Here is a 17,389-nt window from a genome sequence, read left to right on the forward strand (position 1 = left end):
GACTGGCTATAAATCAGAGGTTCCCACAACACCCTCCTCAGTTTGATTAATTTGCTGGAGTGACTCACAGAACTCAGGAAACCGGTTTACTTATTAGATTACCTGTTTATTACAAAGGATATTAGAGGATACAAATGAAGAGCCAGATGAAATGACACATAGGGCAAGGTCCCCAAAGCAGGAGTTTCTGTCCCCATGGTGTTTGGGGCCTGGCACGTGGATGTATTCTGTGTCACTAACATGGAAGGTCCCAGAACCCCATCCTTTTGGGTTTTTATGGAGGCTTCCTTATATAGATGTGATTGATTAAATCATTGGTGACTGATTCAACCTCTAGCCCCCCTCTCAATCAAGGTTGGTTCCTCTGGCAACCAGCCCCAACATCTTTAGGGGGTTTCCAAAAGTCACTTCATTAACTTAAACTCTGTGTGGTTAAAAGGGGCTTGTTATGAATAACAAGACTCCCATTTTTCCTTTATAGCTCCAAATTCATTCCTGGAACTGGGACAGAAGACCAAATATTATAACAAAAGATGCTCCCTTTGCTCTTATCACTTAGGAAATTCCAAGAGTTTTGCAAGCTATGAGCCAGGAACTGTGGACAAAGATCAAAATATATATTTATTATAAATTACTTATATTGGGAATTTAAAATAGAAGTTATATGTATTAGTTTGCTCCCTAGAGTTGCCCTAACAAATACCACAAACTGAAGGTGGTGTAAGTATTTAGAAATTTATTTTCCTACAGTTCTGGAGACCAGAAGTATGAGATACAGGTTTTGATAGGTCATTTCTTCTGAAACCTTTTCTTGGCTTGTAACATGATGTTGACTGGTATGGCAACGTGATCTTCCTCTGTGCGTGTCTGTGCTAATCTCCACATTTTATAACTGTGCTAATCCTCATGTCTTAAAAGGGCACCAGTCATATTGGATTAGGGCCCACCCTAATTAACCCCATTTAACCTCAACTACCTCTTTTAAGACCTTGTCTCCAAATTCAGTAATATTTTGAGGCACTGGAGGTTAGGACCTAAATGAATGACTTTTAGGGGGCAGCCCATACGTAACACATAGAACTGAAAAAGAGTCAGAAGTATAGAGATGATCTTGGATAGCATATCCAGTAGTAGAGCTTTCTATAATGAAAAGTTCTATATTTTTGCTCTTCAGTATGGCAGCCACTAGCTACGTGTTGCTACCGAGTACATAAAATGTGCTTTATGGGACTGAGAGGCTGGATTTTTATCTATATTTAATTTTGAGCAATTCAAATTTAAATGGTCACATGCAGCCAGTGGCTAACATTTGGACAATGCAAATCTTGACTGTCTCTCTTTTTGACATATGAAGAACTGAGGATCAAAGTAGCTGAGAGACTGGTCCAAGATTACACAAAGAATTATTGAAATAATTGTGACATAGGCTAAGCTCTCAAATTCTTAATGGACTTTGCTAATATAGACTACAAAATAAAATCTAGAGAAATAACATCTAAACCACTCTCATTTTCTTTTTCCTGCTATAAAGGCATATGGTAATCTTATTCTATAATCTTGTAATTTTTTACAAATGAATTTTAGAAATGTTCAAGATCATTTTTTCTTTTTAATTTTAAAAAGTTTTATATTTGCATGTATCAGGTATTTAAATTAGTTCAATAAGATTTTAGTTGTCAGCTTGAAGAATCCATTGAAATAAAACTTATTTCTGTAGAGGTAAAATTAGTAGGTGTTTTTAAAAAAATCTATAATTCAGTTAGAGCAGATGCATGCTTTGCTCAGAAAATCTGTATCTAGAAAATTATTCCACAAAAGAAGAAAAAGGGTAGAGCTTTCTTTTTAAGGACAGAAATAGGTTGTTTAATAGCTTAGCTTATTATTTGATTCTGTCCTTTAATGTTTTGATGAAATTTTTGTAGAAACTTTAGAAAACTTAAAATTTTTCATATTTAAACTACTTTTAGACATACAGAAAAGTTACAAAAACTATACAGAGAATTCCTTGTATACTCCTCATACAGCTTCCCTTATTGATTAATATCTTGTGTAACCATAATGTAATTATCAAAACCAGGAAATTAACACTGATACACTAGTACTAACTAAACTTCAGACCTCAGTTTTCTATACTGGGAACCTATCCAGAATCTCATTTTGTGTTTTATTATTTCTTCTTAATCTCCTCCATTACTCTGTTTCTCAGGTTTTTTTGTTTTTGTTTTTTGTTTTTTTTCTATTTTGGAACAGTACCAGTCAGTTATTTTGTAGAATGCTCCTCATTTTGGTTTTATATGATATTTTCTTATGATTGGAATGAAGTTATGCAATTTTGCCAAAAACACCACTGAAAATTATGTGTCCTCCATGCATCATAATCAGGGCATTCATGAATATGTCTTACTACTTACTACTGGTGATGAGCTTTAGAAATATTGATGATAGGACCTGTGCTTTCTTTGACATTATATATACTGAAATTACTATAAAGTATCAACCATCTATCAAAACATTCTCTCTCTAATGCAAATGACTTATCAAAAACCAAAATGCTAATTAAAGAAAGCACTAGTTAGTTATTGGGGCAAGGTTTATAGAATTTCAGTAACAAATTGTTCAGTAATGAAAAAAACCACCTTTTTCTTTCAAATGAAGCAGTTCTTTCTTCATTGGTTGTTAAAGGAATTAGCAAGATCAGGGGTCTTCCCAACTATAATAGAATTGTCTTTGTAATTAAAAAATGTCTTGATTGAGGTACTTAACTCTGGATAACTTACCAAGTAGAACATAAAATGGGAAAAAAGGTTATTGCTTTAGTTTTTTTGTTCTTTATGTGACACTGGAATTCAATCAGCAATTATGTCATTAGGACCAATATTTAGGCCCTGTCAAATACCTGAAATACATTTTTTGTAACAAATTTTTGTATTTGGGGGCATTTAAAAATTCTGAGTAATATGAAATAAATCAATGACAATTTCAAAAGAAATACTACTTTACATGTCCCAAACCTTACGGACTTGAAGCATCCTCTTATGTTTAATGAAGGAATAAAATTGTACTTCAGGCTTTGATGCACATAAACATAGTATATTGTTAAGTTTTGTTTATAGATATTTTTCATGATATGTTCATTTCTTAGAAGAAAATAGGTGGAAACTCTCCTAGATACTTTATCTGTCATAATAAAGGTGGGAACTATTCCATATTTAACTTACTATTTTAGTACTTTTGTATTTCTTAACGTCTAGGTTTTCTTCACTCATAACATTTCAGTAAAATATTTATTTTTATTTTTGGATTGTCTGTAAAACTTTCATGGACTATAAAACAAATAGTAGAACTGAGTACTGCTGTCCCTTCAAAGTAACAATATTCAGTGTAATGGAAATAATTTTATTTTATTTTAGTTCAGCAATCAGCAAACACTGGGAGGCTGAACTGGCTACCCTCAAAGGAAATAATGCCAAACTTACTGCAGCCCTGTTGGAGTCCACTGCCAATGTGAAACAATGGAAACAGCAACTTGCTGCATATCAGGAGGAAGCAGAACGTCTGCATAAGCGGGTATGTTCAGGGCTTTTATGGCTAACAGATTTCCCTGAACAGAGGAAACCGACATTTACCTTAACTTTTATGTTAGATGCAGCATAGGGGTACATATTATAGAGCTATTCATTGATTGTCAGAACATACACATGTGGGTTTGTTTGGTTAAGAGAAATATTCTCCACACTTTAATGAGAATGAAGAACATACAGTTTTGGAGTCAAAAGATCTGTTTCAAATTCCTATTCTGTCACATATTAGCCACTTAATTAACCTTTGATAAGTTATTTCTCTTTCTGATCAGTATTTTATTACTTCAATTTTATTGTTATTTTCTTAAAAAAAAAACTATCTGAAAAACACAGGTAGGAAATGATTTGTAAAAGTTAGAGATGTTTGTATCTCCCACTGTTTGAAAGTAGAGCATTCCTATGAAAACTTGTGTAAGCCAAAATGGTGTAAAGCAGAGTATTCCCCCACACCCAACTTTCTGAAAGTCTGTGTTACACTTTGATTTTACAAAAGACTTACATTAGTACAGTAATGGAACATACTTCTACTCTCGCTTTAATGACTTACTGTACTAATTACTAATTTCACTCTTTTGTAAAAGCAAAAATCCTCTTTGGATTTCTTTTACTTAGCTGAAAACAGGTACTCTTTTGTAAAAGCTAAGTGGCATAACGTGAACTTTTTGGAAAGCCCAGATTACCTGTGTTAGAAATTTGGAGCAGAAATCAGAAATCCCAATATCATTATTATCAGAAGCCTAAATAATTACAAAGAATTTGTTTTATTCAAATTTACCCAACAGGAAGCAGATGCCACTAATCTCCTTTTGTTAAAAAGGATGCCAAGGAACTAAACTCCATGGACAACATGAAACGGGCTTAGTACCAGAGCAAAATTTGAGTCTAATAGGACCAGGATTAGGGAAAGTAAGCTAGAAATAAAATAGAGACAAAGAAGGAGAGTAAGAAACCTCTATAGAATTTCATTCTATTCTATATATAAAAGTAAAGAGAGAAAAGAGGGAAGTTTTATTGTGTATAGTTCCCATTTTGCAAGATGAAAAAGTTCTGGAGATTTGTTATACAACAATGAGAATATACAACACTACTGCACTGTACACTTAAAAATGGTTAAGATTATAAATTTTATTATTACATATTCTTTACCATAATAAAAAAATTATGATTATTAACTCATAAGCTAATAAATATTCATTGAGGGACTATATGTTATCTCCTAATTGTGTAATCCCTGCCTTTAAGGAATTTTTGCTGTAATAGTCTATTACATTTTAAAGAATTTAAGAAATAATCTTTTTATCCATGTATTGATAATTTCCAGTACTCTTTTTTCCTTTCTGTAGATCTGAACTTCCATTAGGTATCATTTTCTTTCAGTCTGAATAACTTCCTTTAGAGTTTTTTTCTACTTCAAGTATGCTGGCAACAAACTCTCACAGCTTCTATATAGACAATTTTTTGTCTTTACTACAGTTTAATTTTCCTATTTCTTCACATGTCTAGTCATTTTGTGGGCAGGCAGCTGTGTTTGGGAAAGTCTCTCCCAGTGCACTAGGGGGAACCTCAACCCAGACCAGGGAGGGTTCTTGACCTTGATTGAGAAAGAATTCTGAAACAGGTCAGACAAGTGTAGGTAAGAAAGAAATTCATTAAAGCGAGAGTAGAAGTGCAGGCCGCAGAGAGCAAGGAAGAACAGGAGGAGAGGGAAGCTCACTGAACTCCTGCTCGGCATAGGGCATATCGTTTGCCAACTCCTAAAGCCAGGGTCACCTGGCATCCAGTGTCCACTTGAATCTGCAACGGCGTGGGAACTAAATTACAATCCCAGGATTTGGGGGAGCCACAGAGCAGTGGATGGAGTGAGTAGAGTTTATGTTCTGATATCTTCCGCTTCTGTACTGGTCTGAAATAAAACAGGGAGAGAGAAAAGGATTATGTTAAGACTAGAAAGCTGAATGAAATAGTAAAGTGACAAAGGCATATACCACCAGAGGTGAAGGTTGTAGAGTTCTTTTCTTTATCATGGAGAAGAGTTCAGAGACAAGTACAATCAGCTTATGCAACAAGAAAGTTTATTTGATATAAGAGAGTACACACTCAGATGGGAGTGCAGGCAGCCTCAGAGAAGAGGCACACTTAAGGGTTTAGGGTTTGGGTTTTATAGGGCCTTTTGAATAGGGGTCAGCATAAGAAATGATGTATACAGGTGATTCATAATTCCTTTGAAGTTTTGTCTTAAAAATAGGGTTGTTTAGGTGACTGTGTTGGTCTGGATCTCTGCATTCTTTATCCACTTAGGTTCATTTATACTTCAGAGATCTATCTCCTGTCCTGTTACAGAGTTACTTAATTGATTAAGGGGCTGGAAGACAAGGAAGAACACGTATATAGATTAAGTTAAAGAATAAGCTGGGCCTTTTTCACAGGCTAAGTAGATTTTACAGTGGCATGACTTGTCTCATTTTCCTGCCTTATCTCGATTTCAGTTGTATAGTGGGCATTGTAAATGAGATGATAATACAGCCTGTAGTGTCTGTTATCGTCCTCTGAATAATATTGATTTTTGTTTAAGCATGAAGTTAAATTTCTTATAGGTTACCTTGAATTTCTGGAGTCATGGACTTATGCTTCATTAGGATCAATTTATTTTAATTTTGCTCTTAACTGTAGGACGAATCCTTAGTCCTCGGAAATCTTTATTTCTAAGGCATAACCCTTTTGGGGTTTCAGTGGAAAGCTTGATGTGTATACCAAGGCTTTCTAATTTCGTAGGACTTGAACTTCAAACTCTCTTCTCTGTGATGAGCACACCACAGCTGAGCTCTTTTTCAACCTCTAGCTTCTCCACCCCCCGCCCCCACCTCTGGAATGCTTAGATTCTTACCAAGGCGTGTTTAAGGGTGAGCCAAAGATTTGAGGGAAGTCTGTTTATTTGGGAGCTTTCTTTCATACAGTCTCCTCAGTTTCTAGCTGTTCAAGGTGTTCGGAGGAATCCTCAGGCTCCTCCTCAGGAAAAAAACACCACAGATTTCCCCTTGAGTTCTCATTGAGCAAGCAGCCAGACTGCAGAGTGCCTTTAGGCAAAAGGATGTGTAAATGTGTGTCTCACCCAGTGTGGTTGCTTTCTTTCAGTCTTTTGCCCTATTTGGTCAGTCACCCGGTGTTCAAGCAGTTGATTTTTTATATTTTGCTCACAATTTGCAGTTGTTATCTATGGGCAAGTTATTCTAGTAGAAGCTACTCCATTATTATCAGAATTAGAATTCCCCATAAGGAATTTATTGACTGGACAAGGACATCTAATATATATTCAGCAATAAGGGAGTAATTCCCAAGAGTTCTTATCACATGTTCTGTTTTATGGACCAGAGGATAGGAGAGACCCCTGAGGACCTTAGTAGATAGGAATGGCTTTCTGGAGAAAGTATGTGCTGAGCTGAGAGTTGAAGGATCAGTAAGGTCTGAATGGTTTTCAGAGGTAAGAGAGGACATTCTGGTTAAGTCAGCAGATAGATATGAACATGGTTTTTTGTTAGGACAGGGAGACTTGTCTGCTTTTAGTTGGAAATACATACTATAGATGTCTTGGGGATTGAGGATGGTTAATTAGTTTGAGGCCAGTGTATGAAGACGTCAGAATTTAGATTTGATATTGTGAAAAAGATGAGCCATTGAAAGGCTTTGAATGAGAGTCACAAAATGAAAGATGAATGTTAGCAGTTCTCAGAAGAGATAAAACATAGACAAAGATTATAATTAAGTCCTCTAGCAGGCCACTGCTTTTGTTTAGGCCTACATGATAAGGGTCTACACAAGGCCATTAGTTCACAAATAGAAAGGAAGAAAGTGATATGAGAGGTAGAGTGACAGAGTGATTAGGTATTTGGAGAATGTGAGGGAGAGGAATTTGTTGGATTTCCTTAATAGTATAGAATTCACAGTATTCTAGTCAGCCAAAATGTATGAGAGACTGATATGTGAAGAAGTATGATAGGGTGTGTGTGTGTGTGTGTGTGTGTGTGTTGTTTATGTTGACTCCTGTCTATTTTGACTGTTTTGGGATGTTATAACTTAAACAGGGACAAGGCCTTTCTATGTTCTCTCAAAAAATATCAAATGATTTTCTCAAACTATTCAAATTCAGTTAGACAATATCCATCATATCATTGATAAGTTTTCACAAATGCCTAGGGTACCTAACTACCTAACTGGTTTTCTTGGTTTCACTGGATATGGCTGGTAATTGTAGGTCTGCTTTTGTTATGTACCTGTATTCCTATTATGTTAATGTGTATATGCAATTTAATTAGTAGTTTGTTAAAACCTATACATGCTTATGTTACTCTACAAGAAGATATGTCAAAGAAATAATCAATCTTCCCATGTTTTCTTCGTCTGCTACTTCTATAGCTTTTCTTCTTCCTTCCTAATTACAACCCTTTAGTAGAATTCGTGCCTCATATCGAAAATTACCAAGTATCATAATTCTTCCAAGTGGTAAAGATACCTCAAGACAAATGCTGGGCATAGAAGCCACAGGGCATAAATCTGCAACGAAGTAAAAAGCTAACCTTTTCAAAGAATACTGCTTCTCTCTCATTTACCAACTTTACATCTCCCTGTGTGGCCCCGGAAGATGGCTGGTTAGCCAGAGATGGGTAAGATTCCTCAAGGGAGGAACAACCCAAGACAGGCACAGTCGCAGGGGGGCCATCAGGTGAGAAATTGGGGATCAACAGAGGTGAGGCTTAGAACCTCACCCCCCTGTTTGGAGAGAAATCTTCTGCATCCATGGATGTTTTGTTGCCCTTGTCTAGCTTGGATTAATACTTAGTCTGTAGGCACAGACCTGATCATCTACATTTGCCCTCTTATAGCACTAAATTATGTTTTCTACCTTTATCTTGCATTTACCTACCACTTCAGCATTTTATTAAAAAAAAATAATAATAATAAGGGAGAAATGTGGGATTCACATATAAATCAAGTATAAAAATCAAACAAATAATCATATCTGACTTGATTGTTTATATTTCATGATGCGTGATCAAAACCGAAAGTCTCTGTGATATAACTGCCCTTGCACTGTTCACCATGTAAGAACTCATTCACTATGTAAGAACTTGTTCACATGTAAGAACTTGTTTGTTATGCTTCAGAAGATTGGAGACTGTTGAGTATTAGGCTTGGGGTTGATTAATGATTGTGCATTGAGTCCCCTATACAGAATTTTATTGTTGTTAACAACCATATGATCAATAAATATGAGAGATGCCCTCTCAAAAAAAATATATATATATATCAAATGATCATTAAAAGTTATGTTGCTCCATGGACTCTTAGTAAATTATGTTGACTAAAGAACTGTTACCTTTTGCCATAAGGAACACTATTGACATGAAGTCATTCAAATATCAAATGATTTAAGTTGTTTTTTAAGTATATCTTTTCTTCCAGATTCCCCTACACTTTGGAAATTTTGAAAAGTCTCAGTTCTGCAGGGCTAGAATTCAGTACCCATGTTTAATTTGAGGGGTACAGATGGAGGGCAGATAGCTCTTTCTGATTTTCAATATGTTTTCTGATGAGATTTAAATTCATTGTAAGAGTTCTTTACTATTATTAATCACTTAATTTCAGTTTTCCTAACTTTTTCATGACCAGGCCATGTAAATAATTATTTCCTTTGGTCTTTTTTCTTTGTCCTGGATTCTTTAATGAATCTATTCATTCTACCATCTTAATATTCTCGAAATTAATTTTCATATATTGTTTCAGAATTTATGATTCATCTACCAGGGCTTATATCTTCAAGAAATCCTTTGAAGTTGTCATATTATTTAACTTGTGTTCTCATTTAATTTTAGGTGACTGAGCTTGAATGTGTTAGTAGCCAAGCAAATGCAGTGCATACCCATAAGACAGAATTAAATCAGACAATACAAGAGCTGGAAGAGACGCTAAAAGTGAAGGAAGAGGTATTTGCTACTTTTCACTTACCTGTAATCTAGCTAATGTGTACAAAATATTAGTCTATGTCATATTTAAGGGTACTCTATGGAATAAAGTAAGGTTGTGGGGTTCTTTTAGGATGAAATTTTTCTTGAATGATGCTAGTTCATATTTTTGCCGTCCTTGGTTTCTGTTGTTATGAACTATGGTGAGGAAATCAGACTGAGATATTGCCTGTTACCTTCTCTTTGACAGTTACATTCATAAGGCCAACAGAAAACTATTAGAGATTAATGAATTTTACAAGCTGTTCCTTCCTCTGGTTTCTAGTCAGAGATTTACTATCCCAGGAAAGAAGTATATCTACAAAACTTGAAGTAACCTTAAAATGTTTAGGTTGTTGTTTCTAAGCAGTCATGTACCAAATCCACCAAGTTAGACTTCTTGCTTACAAGTATTCTGTACTAGACAACATACCTTTAAAGATAAATTCACCACTCTAAAAGTCAGTATAAAGGAATGTTTTTAAATCATCTTATTTCTAAGGACTGGGACAATAATTTAGAAAAAATTAGATCTTCTCTTTCCTTCATAAATGTAAAGGTTATTGAAGGCACTGCTCTACTTTTTCTAGGAAATAGAAAGGCTAAAACAAGAAATTGATAATGCCAGAGAACTACAAGAACAGAGAGACTCTTTGACTCAGAAACTACAGGTGAGTTTATTAAACTTTATTAAACTTTTTATTCATTTCTGCATAGAGAGACATCATTCTTTCACCTAGTAAGAACTTTTTTTTGTCCGAAACTCATTTTATACGTTCTCAGTTATTTTTCATGTGACTAATGCCTACTCTTTGATTTTTCAAAAATTACTGATAACTTCATCTATTGGGCTTATACTCATCATAGATAGTCACTGATAAATTGTCTTTCATATATTATTTTAGAAATTTCTGTATTTTAACATTAAAAATACCCTGAATTTAAAGAAAATTTTCAAATAGATTTCATTCAGTTTAGGAGTTCTCATTTTTTTACATTAAAGTCATACATGAATTATAGCACTTTTTGTGCCAATAACAGAAACCAAGTTAGTGCTCTTTTTCTTTTTTTAGTCTAATTAATTTTACTCACTTTTTTCTGCATAAATAATGCACTTCACACATGGCTCTTTTACACACATATATCCTGTGTCAGTGGTAGTCAACCACAGGGAAGAATTTTCAAAATTCGTTACCAAAGTCTTGTATCAGCTTAGGTCCTTTTTTATACCCCATGGCTGGCTACCTTGTAAACAAAGATCAGGAGCACTTGAGAGTTTGGAGTAGAAAAGAATGTGTCTGTAGAGTGAGGAATTTGGAGTAAGGGATGATAGGTGGGACCTGAAAGCCTGGAATTGGGAGAGTACCCAGATTATAATAAGAATGACCAGTGTTAATTGAGTACTTACTGTGTATCAGACACAGTACTAATCATTTTACTTATATTATACATTTAATTCATGTAACAAGCACTAAGAGGAAACTGAGGCTCAGATTGGTTAACTTGCCCAACCTGTATTTAAATAGAGGCAGTCAAATTCTATAACAATGAAGACCCTTCATAAATAGTTTCTTTATGTGAAATGAAATATTTCCCTCTCCCTCTTCCATTATTGACTTGTGGCAGTCTGGGAAAAAATGAGGTCACTTGTTTTGGTTTGCCCTATTAATAATGTTGTTTCTCCATTTTAACAATCTGTATGATTTAGTGGTTCTCAACTGGGGGCAGTTCTGTGCCCCAGGGGACATTTAGCAATGCGTGGAGACATTTTTATCTTCATATCTAGGGTGGTACTACTGATATCTAGTAGATCAAAACCAGAGATGCTGCTAAACAATGAATTATCTGGCCCCAAATAGTGCTCACATTAAATGCTGGTGTAGAATTAAAATACGAAGTATGTAATCAGTCAGGGCTCGAATATATGGGGAAATTCAGTCTGGTGTTGTCTTTGGTTTGGTTCAGCTTGGTTGCCATTGTTTGGGTACTCAACTGTGATTCAGGCATATACTATAAGCACTTATATGCCTAGCTCTAATTCTCACATTAACAGGTGTGGTATCCCCATTTTCAAAGAGAAGATAGCAGTCCAGAATCTTTAACAAGTTTAATCACGGCACTTCAGCTAGAAAGTAGTGAAGCCTAGACTTGTTTTGATTCCAAAATCCTGGTCTTTGTGCATACTGCACTGCTTCAAGCAGCTAAGTGCCTAAGCCACCCTTAACAATTCTTAACATTTTTTGTTCAGTTTATATACACATTTACAACTGTCCCAGAGAACCAAGAGATGATTTTTCATATTCAACTTCTAAATGTGTTTCATCATTGATTAAGCAGTAATTTTACAGCTGGTACCTGGAATTGTGAATATCAGTTCTTATTCTTTCACTGAATACCAAAAATGCTCACCAAAACACTACCTGGAATAGAACAGGGAAGCTTTCAGAAAATTTCAGAATGAATTCTAAAAGGCCAAGCCACAGAAATAATTTTGCATTTTTTCTTGTGTTAATTTGCAATTTGAAGAAAGTTCCTCCTCTATTGCATGGTTCCTCCCACCTAAACATCTATTTATCAAACGTCCCAGTACCCTTGAACCTCCTCCATTCATAAGGTCAGGCTAGAAGATTTGGATCATTAAATTTTTTGAAGGTAGAGAACTTCTGATATTGCTTGTATGTAACTGGGTTAGTAGGTATGCACATAAATAGAAAATTCATACTTATATGTAAAATAAGAATATTATGATATAATATTTCTAATTTCCAAGTTTTTTCCTCCCAATTACCACTGCAATATATGCTCACTGGAAAATTTTTAGAGAGAAAAAAAAGAAAAAGGTAACTTAGCAGGGGGAAAAAAATGACTCATAACCCCTTCATCCTAAGTCAGAGCATACTCAATGGCAAAAAGCTAAAAGCCTTTCCTCTAAGATCAGGAACAAGACAAGGATGCCCACTCTCACCACTTTTATTCAATATAGTTCTTGAACTCCTAGCCTCAGCAGTCAAACAAGATAAAGATAAAAGTTATCCGAATTGGTATCCACCCCTGTTAGTCACAAAGCCCAATGCAATGTGGGTTTGTATTCCCGGAGCAGATTTCCAGGGCCAGGTGTGCAGAGTTCCTGAGGTCTTAGGCCCACCTGCTCCATTTCTCTTTCTCCTGCTTGTAGGCTGGGATGGTGGAAGGGCTTGTGTCCCAATCGATCTTGGCTCTGCCACTTGACCCTTCTCTCTGTGGTCTTCACTTCTTTACCAGGTGTAGATGTTCTGTTCTAGTCTTCTAGTTGTTTTCAGAGTTATTTGTATTTGCTAGTTGCTTCATTGGTGTGTATGTGGAAGGAAGTTTTTGCCTTGCCTTCCTGCTCCACCATCTTTTCCCCCATCTCCTCATTCCTGTTTTCTTAAGTGTTTTTACTCAAAGTGAATATTGAAATTTGTTCGTGTTTTTTTTTTTTTTTAGTATCCTTGGAGGTATTCATAATGTTTTCTCCCTAGATGTATTAATATGGTTTGTTTTATTAGTGGATTTTCTAATGGATTTTCTGACCCATCTTTGCATTCCTGTAATATATACCACTTAGCTGTGGTGTATTATTTTCTTAATGTAGTTTTAGATTTTTGCTCTCTATTCTTTTGCAGTTTCCACATGATACTCATTTTTTAATTCATCTATAAATTTTTCTTTTGGAGAGAAGGGGTTGTATTTATAATTTTTAGGTATCAAGGATATACTTCCTTCATAAAATAATTAGGAATATTTTGTTCTTTTTCTGTGCTCTGGAGTAATTTATATCAGAAATAATGTATGTCATATTGGAACTACCTGGTCTTTGAAGGTTTACTAAAACTTTCACTTAAAACCCTCTAGGCCTGGTGCTTTTTTGTGGAGTAGTTCCATGAATTACTTTCTATTTCTACTGCAGACACTAGTCTGCTTTCTATCTAGGCTTTCAAATATTCAATGGAACTCTTATAAGTTCTTATTTATATAGTTGTTCCTTATCCTTTTCTTTCTTGATTATGTTAAACAATTATGTATCTGTTTTCTTAGATTTTTTTCAAAAGACAGATTTTGATTTATTAATCAGTATCACCATTTTTCTGTCCTCCACCTTATGAATTTGTACTTTCATCTGTATTATTCCTGCCTTGTACTTTGTTCTGGTTCACTTTTTATTCTTTTTCTGGTATTTTGAGAGGGCATTTAATTCCTTTATATTTACTTTCACTTTATATGTGTTTAAAGCTGCAAATTTTCCTTTAATCAGTGCTTTAAGTCTACCTCATAGATTCTGATATTTAATGTTTCATTATCATTATTTAGAAATGTTCTAATTTTGATTTCATTTCCCTTTCACAAAAGAGATGTTTAAAAGAATGTTTTTATATCCTGGTAGAACAGTTTTAAAAAATTTTTGAGTTAGCTATAAATTTCTAGCTTTATTGCGTTTTGATAACAAGGGTTTGTTTAATTTCTACTTTACATAATTTATTGTTGGGATTTTTGTGTGTGTGTGATCTGTCATCAGTTTGTAGTTGAGGTTTTTGTATCCTTCCGTTTTTTTGTTCCACTCGATCTGTCCTGAGAGGCATATTGAAGTCTCTTACCAGTGTGTTTTTATCTGTATAAAGGTGGCTGCTGTGTTGAGTCCATCTCATTATTTTTTACCTTACTAAATCAATTTCTAAGTGGAAAGACCTTTTCATTTTATGAGTTTATCAATTCCTAGTCTTACTGCATTGTGACCAGAATATTTTTGTAACATGGTTAATATAACTTACAGTTGCTAATATATGGTCAGCTTTTGTGAATGTACCTTGTGTGTTATGTATATAGAGTTGGATAGTGATTCGAACCAAATTGAAAATTTTTCTTTTTTCTTGGTAACTCATTCATGTTTATTAATATTACTTTTATGTTTAGTCTTAACTTGTTTTTTTATGTAATAATTTCTTTGTGTTATATTAATTTCATTTTGTTCTTTCTGTATATAATGTGTTTTTTGCTCTTTTTATATCTTTTGATATTTAAGATGGTCTTAATTTGTTGTAGTGTTGCATTTAAAACTTACCTTTTAAAATACTTCTAGTCACCTGTGTTTGTATTTAAACTTAAACTGTTTTGCTAGTTTTTAATAATATTCTTTGACTTTGAACTATTACATATCAGTAATAATGAGCTTATTCTGATTTTCTCTTTTTCTTTCTTTTTTTCTCCTGTTTTTCAGTTACATTATCTCTACTTGTCAGAATCAGTACCTTTGAATATTATTGCTTAACCATTAACTGCCTTTGGTTTAGTCTTTGATATGTATTAAATATAGCAAATGATCACCATCAGTCCTTTTTCTGAAGTTTTTACAGTAATCTGTTCGTTGAATGAAGCCTTTCCTCTTAGTAGATGGTTCCAGAGCTCATGGGTACATATTTCCTGAGTTTTTGCATGCTTAGGCTATTTTTTAATAGACTTAGTGCTTGGGGCAACAGTGGATAAAAATCCCTGGTTCATAATTTTCTTAGATTTTCTCAAAAAACACCACACCATTATTACCTTGTTTTTATATTGCTTTTGAGAAGTCTGATTCCAGTCTAATTCTCTAGCATTGGGAATGTTGGGCTCATTCTGCTTGCATGCCCTGAGGATTTTTCCTTTTTCTAAAGTCTAATGGAGTAACTAGGATATTGAGGAGAATTGATTTTTGAGGCTCAGTAGTCCCAGGTATATGGTGGGCCCTTTTAACTTGTAGATTCAGGCCTTCCTTTATTTCTAGGAAGTTCTCTTATACAAAAGTTTTAAATATTAGTTCTGCCATATTGTGGTGTTTTTCTTCTTCAGGAGCTCCAATGATAGATAATTGGATTGTCTTTTTTTAATTGAAATATAGTTTATATACAATATTATATTGGTTTCACATTAACAACCTAATGCTTCATCAGTTATATACATTACTAAATGCTCAGCATGGGAAGTGTCTTTACCATCTGTTACCATATAAAGATACTACAGTAATATGAGCTATATTCCCTGTGCTGTACCTCCATCCTTGTGACCAAATTGTTTTATAATTTGAAGTTTGTACCTCTTTATCCCCTTCTCACCCATCCCCCCCCATGATAAACAATCGTCCATTTTCTGTGTTTATGAGTGTATATCTGTTTTGTTTGTTTTGTCTGTCAGATTCCTCATGTAAGTGAAACCATATGGTATTATTCTTTTTCTGACTGACTTATTTCACTTAGCATAATACCCCCTAGGTCCATCCATGTTGTTGCAAATGGCAGGATTTTTTCTGTTTTATGATGGAATAATACTGCATTATATATCTGCTCCATCTTCTTTATCCATTCATCTAGTGATGGACACTTTGGTTGCTTCTATAGCATGGCTATTGTAAATAGTACTACTATTGTAAATAGTACCTGTATAAATATACAGGTACATATATCTTTTTGAATTAGTGATTCTGTTTTCTTTAAGTAGATTCCCAAAAATAGAGATACTGGGTTGTATGGAACTTCTTTTTTTGGGTTTTTTTTTTTTAACCTCCATACTGCTTTCCATAGAAGCTGTACTGATTTGCAATCCTACCAGCAGTGTAAAAGGGTCCTTTTTCTCCATGTCCTCACCAACACTTGTGATTTCTTATCTTGTTGACTACTAGCCATTCTCAACTGTAGTTTTTGATTTGCATTTTTCCTGATGATTAGTGATGCTGAGCATCTTTTCATGTGTTTGTTGGCCATCTGTATGTCTTCTTTGGGAAAATGTTCAGGTAGGTTCTCTGCCCATTTTTTAACCAGATTATTTGTTTTCTTTGTGTTGAGTTATATGAGTTCTTTACATATTTTGGATATTAGCCCCTAATCAGATAAATTGTTTGCAAATATATTATTGTGTACACTAGGTTGCCTTTTCACTTTGTTGATGGTTTCCTTTGCTGTGCAGATGCTTTTTAGTTTGATGTAGTCCTACTTTATTTTTGCTTCTGTTTCCCTTACATGTCCAGAAAAAAATTTCTAATGTTAATGTTCAGGACTTTATGCCTATGCTATCTTCTAGGAGTTTTATAGTTTCAGGTCTTACATTTAGTTTATTTTGTGTATTGTGTAACACAGTAATCCAGTTTCATCCTTCTACATGTAGCTGTACAGTTTTCTCAGCACCAGTTATTAAAGAGGCTGTCTTTTCTCCATCGTATATTTATGCCTCCTTTGTCATATTAGTTGGCCATGTAAGAATGGGTTTATTTCTAGGCTCTCTTTTCTGTTCCATTGGTCTATGTATCTGTTCTTACACTGGGAACATACTGTTGTGATTGTGGTAGCTTTGTAGTATAGTTTGAAATCAGGTAGTGTGATACACCTCCATCTTTGTTCTTATTTCTCAAAATTGCTCTGCCTATCAATTGTCTCTTCTTGTCTTGTAGTTCAGCCACTTTCTGTCTGACCATTTTCCCTGTTTTATCTTACTATCATTCCCTTGGGTTTTTCCAAATAATAATTGAGTAAAAAATACTTTTTATTCAAATCTGTCTTTCCCTGGGTGCCTTATAATTCATTCTTCATTTCTGATATGATGTCACTTTTTTCTTTCTTTTCTATCATGGATTTAAAGTCAATTTCTCTTGTTCTTTCAGTTTTTTTGCCCATTTTTATTTTTAGTATTTGACTATCTGACTCAAGCTCTGTTTTGAAGGCCTGTTTGAGAACATTCAGTTCAGAGTGGACAGTTCAATTAGGGTTTTCTTGTGCTTTGTCGTTGGTTTATGGGGAATTTTTAATTTTTATCCACCAAAGAGTTGGGAGT

At 34.4% G+C, this 17,389-nt stretch overlaps 1 protein-coding gene and 1 long non-coding RNA gene across 2 annotated transcripts in view; one reads left to right on the top strand and one right to left on the bottom strand.

Moving 5' to 3' along the window:
* HOMER1 (homer scaffold protein 1) overlaps nt 1-17,389 on the top strand; it is a 129,350-nt gene that overhangs the window by 105,570 nt on the left and 6,391 nt on the right. Inside the window, exons 6-8 of the mRNA XM_037000042.2 lie at nt 3,411-3,567; nt 9,449-9,559; nt 10,168-10,248. Of these exons, the coding sequence (XP_036855937.1) occupies nt 3,411-3,567; nt 9,449-9,559; nt 10,168-10,248 (349 nt within the window). The remainder of the gene's footprint in view (nt 1-3,410; nt 3,568-9,448; nt 9,560-10,167; nt 10,249-17,389) is intronic.
* The window catches only part of LOC140849006 (uncharacterized), a 38,022-nt gene that overhangs the window by 8,114 nt on the left and 12,519 nt on the right, over nt 1-17,389 (bottom strand). The window contains exon 2 of the long non-coding RNA XR_012130429.1: nt 5,352-5,484. This is a non-coding gene — a long non-coding RNA (uncharacterized lncRNA). The remainder of the gene's footprint in view (nt 1-5,351; nt 5,485-17,389) is intronic.

The sequence above is a fragment of the Manis javanica genome, chromosome 1, assembly GCF_040802235.1.
Source record: "Manis javanica isolate MJ-LG chromosome 1, MJ_LKY, whole genome shotgun sequence".
Classification (NCBI taxonomy): domain Eukaryota; kingdom Metazoa; phylum Chordata; class Mammalia; order Pholidota; family Manidae; genus Manis; species Manis javanica.